The sequence below is a fragment of the Lipotes vexillifer genome, unplaced genomic scaffold (genome assembly GCF_000442215.2).
Source record: "Lipotes vexillifer unplaced genomic scaffold, Lipotes_vexillifer_v1.1 scaffold2106, whole genome shotgun sequence".
NCBI classification, from domain to species: Eukaryota; Metazoa; Chordata; class Mammalia; order Artiodactyla; family Lipotidae; genus Lipotes; species Lipotes vexillifer.
The window spans coordinates 401,743-409,765 of NW_006775310.1; the positions used below are offsets into that span (position 1 = coordinate 401,743).

Here is an 8,023-nt window from a genome sequence, read left to right on the forward strand (position 1 = left end):
CACACACACACACACACACACACACACTCTGTTCAGAAAGTGTTAGGTGTCTTAGTCCTCATCCACCAGGGCCCATTGTCTCCTGATATTGTAGCCAAGGTTGGAGGACAACTGAAAGATGAGAAGCAGGGGTAGTGGGTTCCCCTTCCTCTGTGACTCGGGTCCTTTGGGGCATTTTTGCAAAGGCTGGTCCTCTGAATCCCAGTTTCCTCTTCCCAGGCCAGTTGTAAATTGGAGTGGGGGTGTCTGCAGCTGTGAGGCCAGATGCTGCTGCTCTTACTGGGTTTTCCCTTTGGGAAAAATGTTTTCTTATTTATAGTATTGTGCTTCCAGGGAAAGCGGCCACTTGTGTGTATATGTGTGTGCATGCACACACATGCATGTACACATTGTGTGTATGTGGAAATCTGCTGGACAAGTCAAAACCATAGAAGAGTTGCCTCTTATCTCTCAAATCTTCCAGAGATGTCACTTGTTACAGCTTTTGTGTTAACCCTCATCAACCCCCACTTTTATTCTACTGGAGAGTCTGCTGGTGATTCTCTGTGTCTGTTTCTGACTTTTATTCTACCCCCGTCTCTGTCTTCCAGCCCCCAATCATATTTCCATCTGGATGCATCATTTTTCCTCCCAGTGTGCTATAGAGAAGGAGTTAGGATGCTGTCTTCCCATGAATAGTACTCAGTAACAAACCAATTGCATTTTAGTTGGGCAATGCCCCTACCCACCCTCAGACCCCTTCCAGCTAAAACCGTTCCGTTCTCCCACCATGTGTTTCTCAGTTTCCCTTTTTGTTTGTTGGATTGTTCCCATGTCCCTCCTCCTCACCTTACCACCCTTGGATCGTAATGTAAAATTCTTTTACCATGTCAAGAAATTATTAAAAATACAGGTACTTTGACCTCTTTCTAAAGCTGCAGACCCTGATGCGATGCTCTGGTGGCCAGGAACATACCCACACTTACGTGTGTGCACATTGGGATACCCACCTCCGCATATACCTCCAGCCACCCTATTGGGTGTCTTTATACCAGCTGAGCTGCCTCTTTTCTCTGGAATAATGGAAAGGCTGAGGCTTCTACCTACCAAGAGGCAAGGGTGGGTCCTTCATTTGTCTTCAGTCTGAATTAAATGAAAGTTAGCTCTTCCCAAACCTAAGCTGCCTTCTACCCTCACAAGATCCCAGCTCCTTCCTTCCTTCCCCAGTGATACCCATGAACTGCCAGTAGAGGCTGCTCTAGTTCTGTGTGTGGGGAATCACCTGGTTCAAGGCACACCCGACCCTGTCATTTTCTTTGCTCTATACTAAAAGTTCCTTCTGAATAATGTCTTAAGTTTCTTGCGGAGATGCGAGGGACTCCTGGTTTTTGGTTTTCAAATGAATTGGAGGGCTATCTAGGACCTTAGCTCCCTCTGAAATAAAGTTTCCTTAACTTCCACCTTGCAGAGTAGTATTCTGGTATCCAATGATCTGGTATCTGTTGTCTCTGCAAAAAAAGATTTAAGGACTTGAACAATGGAGGAACATCTGCTCTATTCTGTTTCAGAGATCAGTACCAGTAGCTGACAATTTTTGAATGCCTACCCCGTGTCAGGCTGTTAAGTACTTAACGTGCCTGATCTCATTTACTCTCTATGAATCTCTGGGGTAGTTTTATCCCTTCTTTATAGGTGAGGACACTGAGACTTATGATAAGTAACTCCCCTCAGGTCACACAGCTTAGGGACCTGCGATTGGTGTACAAATCTGACTGCTGCGCCCAGGCCTTCACCACTCCTCACCAACTAGATGGAAGAGGCCTGAGGCTACAGATCAAGGGCTTGGTCTTAGGCATCTGGCAGAACACAGTGCTTACTGCTGAACTGGGCAGTGGATCCTGGAAATACTGGAGGGGAGTGCCTGCCAGGAGGTAGGAAAGTGGACAGTTAGAGTGGTTGCATGTAGTACATGGGACTTGATTGGGCGTCTGAGATTTGCATACTTCCTCAGACCCGTTCTGGGTAGAAGGCAGAGTTTAGTGTATATACAAATGCTCTCTAATCTGGCCTAAATGCTGGAGATCGGGAGTGGGTACTGGCCGCGCTGCTGGAAGGGGTTCAGGGATGGGGAGACGCCACGCACGTGCAAGTAGCGCCTCGAGCCAAACCACAGAACAGAAAACGGGCAGAATTATCTAAATCAAGGTCAGAAACTTCCCGTCCAGCCCACAGGGTGGAGTTTTCACTATTCCTATCCATCCTACTGAATATAAACCCGGATTTGATGTCAGTAAGCAGAAGGAGCAGCTGGCGGGACTCTCATTTCAGCTCTCGGCATTCACCATGAATCTCAAGGTAGTCCTCGTGTTCCTGGCACTGTCCCTCATTACCATCTCTGCCCTGGCCTATGTCTTGCTGACCAGCCAACGTAGCTCCAGCCGGCCTCCCCGCTGCCCCTCTGTATCCTACAGTGCCCAGTCCTGGACACACCCTGGTCAGAGCCAGCTGTTTGCAGACCTGAGCCGAGAAGAGCTGACGGCTGTGATGAGCTTTCTGACCCAGAAGCTGGGGCCAGGCCTGGTGGATGCAGCTCAGGCCCACCCCTTCGACAACTGCGTCTTCTCAGTGGAGCTGCAGCTGCCCCCCAAGGCTGCAGCCCTGGCCCACCTGGACAGGGGGAGCCCCCCGCCTGCCCGGGAAGCACTGGCCATTGTTTTCTTTGGTGGACAACCCCAGCCCAATGTGACTGAGCTGCTGGTGGGGCCACTGCCGCACCCCTCCTACCTGCGGGATGTGACTGTGGAGCGTCACGGGGGCCCCCTGCCCTATCACCGACGCCCCGTGCTGGGAACTGAGTCTGCCCAGATGTGGAAGCATTTGAAAGAGGTGGAGCTCCCCAAGGCACCAGTCTTCCTGGCTTCTGTCTTCAACTACAGTGGCTCCACTTTGGCAGCTCTGCACGCCACCCCTCGTGGCTTGCGCTCAGGGGACCGTGCTACCTGGATAGCCCTCTACCATAACATCTCAGGTGCTGGGATTTTCCTTCACCCTGTGGGGCTCGAGCTACTGCTGGACCACAGGGCCTTGGACCCTGCCCGCTGGGCTGTCCAGCAGGTCTTCTACCTTGGGCACTACTATGCAGACTTGGGTCAGCTGGAATGGGAGTTTAAGGCTGGCCGGCTGGAAGCGGTTAGAGTTCCTCTACCCCTGCCAGATGGGGCCTCATCGCTGCGATCGCGGGTCTCCCCAGGTCCTCTTCCCCCTCTTCAGTTCTCTCCTCAGGGCTCCCGGTACAGTGTGCAAGGGAACCTAGTGGCGTCCTCCCTCTGGACGTTTACCTTTGGCCATGGGGTGTTCAGTGGCATGAGGATTTTTGATGTTCGGTTCAAGGGTGAGCGAGTGGCCTATGAAGTCAGTGTCCAGGAGTGTGTTTCTATCTATGGTGCCGATTCACCCAAGACAATGATGACCCGATACCTGGATAGCAGCTATGGACTTGGCCATCACAGCCGGGGCTTGGTGCGGGGAGTGGACTGCCCCTATCAGTCTACCATGGTGGACATCCACGTATTAGTGGGCAAAGGGGCAGTCCAGCTGCTCCCGGGGGCTGTGTGTGTGTTTGAGGAGGCCCAGGGACTACCCCTCCGCAGGCACCACAATCACCTTCAGAGTCATTTCTATGGTGGTTTGGCTGGCTCGGCCCTTGTAGTCAGGTCTGTGTCCTCTGTAGGCAACTATGACTACATTTGGGACTTTGTATTGCACCCAAATGGGGCGCTTGAAGGGCGGGTCCATGCCACGGGCTACATCAATACAGCTTTCCTGAGCGGGGGCGAGGAGAGCCTCCTCTTTGGGAACCGCGTTGGGGAGAGAGTGCTGGGGGCGGTGCACACGCATGCCTTCCACTTCAAGCTGGACCTGGATGTGGCAGGTGAGTGCCCAGGGGATGAGGATTGAGAGTTGGGGTGGGCCAGAGGGAAGGGAGACCCGCGCATCAAGCCAGAAGAGGCAAGAGGGTGGCATTCCAGCACCACAATTTATTGTGGCAACAGCAGGGACTGATCTGACTGTATTCAACTGCAGTCAGCCGAAATACTGGGCTTATTGGGTATTTGGCAAAAGGTAGAGAGTGTTCCCCCACCCAGCCCCTCTGACCCGCTGGCAATTGTGAAACCAAATGTAATGGCTGCGCTGTACTAGCTGGCTGCCTTAGCCTGTCTGTGGGTGGTGAACTTGCCCTGCCTGTCTGAGGCTGGACACGGCTGGAGCTGGGGCTCTGAGTTCTTCCTAATTCTGAGAGTCGGTGGAGGTGGGGAAAGCAGGGGCCTGAACAGAATAGGGAGTAGTCTGTCTAAAGAGCTTCCTCAGAGTGAAGGTGGTCCTGGGGCCTGAGAAAAGGAGGTGCTAGCTGGGGGCTGCTCCATAGGATTTCAGATAACTGAGGATACAAGACAGGGGCCCCATCCGCCTCCTGGGGAGGACCATCCCATTCCTGCCAGCACATGTCATCACAGTGGGCTCTATGGTGACATGGCAGGCATGCAGTAGGCTTGCTGCAAGTGTAGAAAGGGATTTCTCAAGTAGGGCTCTAAGCACAAAGGGGACCTAAAGCTCCTGACAGATTTTTGTCCAGAACAAAATAATTAACTTATCAAGTTAGACTATTAGGCCCAGAAAGAAAATTAGGAATCCATCAGACCCTCTCTATTTTATAGTTACGGAAACTAAGGAGGGTGGGGGGAGATGGGTCAGGAAGTGGCTGCCCAAGTATAATGCACTGTAACTCAGCCTATTTCTTGTGAAACATTTCCATATTCTCTTGAGCATAAAGATGGCGTGTGTGTGCATCTGTGTGTGTGTGCTGTGCGGGTGGAGGGGAGAGAGCTAAGAAAACAGCATGATTGAAATGCTATTTTAAATCATGCATTTTAACTAGGTTATTCTTTGACATATTTGGAATATGACTATTTTCTGACTTGAAGTTTTCTTTCCAGCATTTTGGCATTGAAGAGCCTTGTCTTAGGACATAAAATCAAATAACATTTATTGGACCAGCGTGCAGCACAGGCTGGTGCTGGTGCTGTTCTGCTGTGGGCAGAACAGGCTGGTGCTGTGGTCTGTGTCAGGCCCCTGCACACAGGACAGCTGGCAGGGGCACTGGCTTCAGGAGAGTTCCCTGGGTGCCAGCACATTCATATGAGTCATGCCAAAAGGAACCAGCAGTCCGAACCTGCAGAAAGAGTATGTGTTCCAGGGATCTCCCAGACAATTTAAAGATATAAATCTACTTCCTTGTAAAAAAGACAAAGTGATACCTGCCATATTGAGAAAAAAAATCAAAGTCTCAGAGCCAGGAGGAGTATGCAGGGCACCACGGAAGGGGATTGGGTTTTTCCATCCAGCTTCTCCAAGACAAATATCCCTTTCACAGTTAGAAGAATGTTATTAGCCACCTGTGTGTGCTTTTACATTTATAGAGCTCAGCCGCAGAACAGCTTTTCTTATGCCCATTGTAGCGATTCACCAAGTGAGAATCAGAGAAGCAAATAATTGGTCCAAAGTATATTGGGTAGACCAGTGCCAATAGAACTTTCTGCAATGATGGAATGTTACATGTCTGCCTTGTCCAATATGTTAGCCACTAGCCACATGTAGCTATTGAGCACTTGGAATGTAGATAGTGTGACTGAGGAACTGAATTTTTAAATTGAAAGAGCCACTTGTGACCGGTGGTAACTGTGTTGGACAGGGCAAGTTCAAAGAAGGTGGGCTAGCCCTCAAGTCCAGACCTGGCTCCCAGCGCAGAGCTGATGAGCTCTGCTGTCCTTTGTCAGGCCAGTGCAGGGGGCATCACGGAGAAAACAAGGGACCTGTCTCACCTGCTGTGGAACTCCTCTCCCTCCCCTCACCCTGGCAGGGCTGAAAAACTGGGTGGTAGCTGAAGACGTGGTGTTTAAACCTGTGGCAGCCCCTTGGAGTCCGGAGCACCAACTGCAGCGCCCACAGCTGACTCGGCAGGTCCTGGGAAGGGAGGACCTGACAGCTTTTTTCTTGGGGAACCCCCTTCCCCGCTACCTTTACTTGGCTAGCAACCAGACTAATTCCTGGGGTCACCAGCGCGGGTACCGAATCCAGATCCACAGCCCTCTTGGCATACACATGCCCCTGGACAGCGACATGGAGAGGGCCCTCAGCTGGGGGAGGTGAGGAGGGCCCTGGGCACTGGGTGGTAGGGAAGGACTGGTCCCCTTCCCATCCCAGCTCTTGAAGACCCCAACTCACTAACCTCGATCATTCACCCCTGGACCTCTTCTCAGATCCAGGTAGATATGGGACGGGAATGGTCTCACACAGAATCTGATCCAAAGGATTTCTGGGCTGGTAAAGGTCCTTGACATTTTCTGATACCACCTTCCTACAACATTCCTGGTCAGATACCAGCTTGTGGTGACCCGGAGGAAGGAGGAGGAGTCACAGAGCAGCAGCATCTATTACCAGAATGACATCTGGACACCCACTACAGCCTTTGCTGACTTCATCAACAATGAGACCCTGTTAGGAGAGGTTGGTAGCCCTAGGGGCAGAGGAAAGGCGCTCCCCTAAGCCTGGTGTCATGGCTGCCCGGCCCCTGGCTGTAGGATGGAGGGAATGGTAGATTTCCAGTTCTTAGATTAGAGGCCAGCCAGGGAGTTCCCTGATGACCAACATGGGTCATCCCCCCTGGGGGTGAGATTAGCCCTGGGACCACCCTACAGCTTCTCACATGGATTACCACGCCTGTTATTTGGGCCTGCGGCTGGGCAGAGGTGGAAGCAGGGCTGAGACTGGAGATTGGGGATTGTGGCTGAGGGGGGGTTCTCTGGGTCTCGCCTCCAAAGTCTCCAGTTCTTCCTCTTCCTGCAGGACCTGGTGGCTTGGGTTACAGCCAGCTTCCTGCACATCCCTCACGCTGAGGATGTCCCCAACACAGTGACTCTGGGGAACAGAGTTGGCTTCTTGCTCCGACCCTATAACTTCTTTGATGAGGACCCCTCCATATTCTCCCCTGGCAGCGTCTACTTTGAGAAGGGCCAGGATGCTGGGCTCTGCAGTGTCAATCATGTGGCCTGCATCCCCCACCTGGCGGCCTGTGTCCCGGACCTGCCGCCTTTCTCTTACCAAGACTTGTAGCCCTGAGTGTGTGGTGGGACATGGGCGGGACGGAGAGGGGGTGCTGAGACATGTACCTTCCTCTCTGTTCCCACTTCCTGCTCCCCTGACACTCGACCCTTGGGAAACTGCCTCCTACCACGTAAACCCCCATATATCCTTTAGTTCTTATTTCCAGTTCATCTTTTTTAAATGATGAATTTATACAAATGACGTTGATATTAAAATACTCAAGCTAAAACACCACAAATCCTACCACTCAGAAACAGCATTCACATTTGGTGAATGTTATACCAGACATTTCTTTAATGCATGTGCATTGAAGTGGAAGAATAGATAGAATTTTGTAAAAACTGATGGTGTGTATAATTTATAATAAAAAGTATTACAAGACTTTTACTTGGATTTCTTCTCTTTGACTTTTGAAGTGTCTAGAATCCCCCAGAGAATATTAAGGACTCTGGCCAAGGAAATTAGCCACGGAGGAGAGGGGGCAAGGGGGACAGACCTGGCCAAGAAATGCTGCTTGGGAAGCTGAAGAGCTGGGGGTGGGGTTTCCTTGGAAAGAGGACAATAGTTCCAAGTTGCAGGAAAGGGAACATCTGGCCTTGAGAAAGGGGCGCTGGGGAAAGAAGAGGGGCTGCCTCCTCCCCGGCATTTCTGTGCATGTCAGTGCATGTCTGCTCAGGCTGGTCAGCTTCATTAGTTTGAAATCCCCACCACCCCTTCCTCCTAACCCAGCACTCCCCTGTCCCAACCCTGACCCAGAGAGCAGAATGTGAGTGGGAGCCTGGAACACAAAGCCATGTAAGGTCTGTGGAAATCCCTGCTGCCCTGCCTTAGGCCCGCCTCCCAGCCCCAGCCCGCTCCGCCCCCCTCCCCAGCCTTCCCACGC

At 51.7% G+C, this 8,023-nt stretch overlaps 1 protein-coding gene across 2 annotated transcripts; it reads left to right on the forward strand.

Moving 5' to 3' along the window:
- The first annotated feature begins 2,302 nt into the window (after nucleotides 1–2,302).
- Nucleotides 2,303–7,516, forward strand: AOC2 (amine oxidase copper containing 2). Of its 2 annotated transcripts, none has more exons than XM_007449873.1 (4): nucleotides 2,303–3,910; nucleotides 5,897–6,182; nucleotides 6,414–6,543; nucleotides 6,883–7,516. In XM_007449873.1, the coding sequence occupies exons 1-4, from the start codon at nucleotides 2,323–2,325 to the stop codon at nucleotides 7,147–7,149; spliced, it is 2,271 nt and encodes a 756-aa protein (XP_007449935.1). In that variant the 5' UTR covers nucleotides 2,303–2,322; the 3' UTR covers nucleotides 7,150–7,516. The 2 variants fall into 2 exon arrangements, with proteins under 2 accessions (XP_007449935.1, XP_007449936.1); XM_007449874.1 differs by having other exon boundaries at nucleotides 5,897–6,101.
- Nucleotides 7,517–8,023: the final 507 nt, after the last annotated feature.

Bases quoted from the DNA above. Each gene is read 5' to 3' on its own strand.
- AOC2 (XM_007449873.1), top strand. From the start codon at position 2,323: ATGAATCTCAAGGTAGTCCTCGTGTTCCTGGCACTGTCCCTCATTACC. The intron at 3,911-5,896 runs GTGAGTGCCCAG...TCACCCTGGCAG, and splicing joins GCTGGACCTGGATGTGGCAG to GGCTGAAAAACTGGGTGGTA. The intron at 6,544-6,882 runs GTTGGTAGCCCT...CTCTTCCTGCAG, and splicing joins ATGAGACCCTGTTAGGAGAG to GACCTGGTGGCTTGGGTTAC.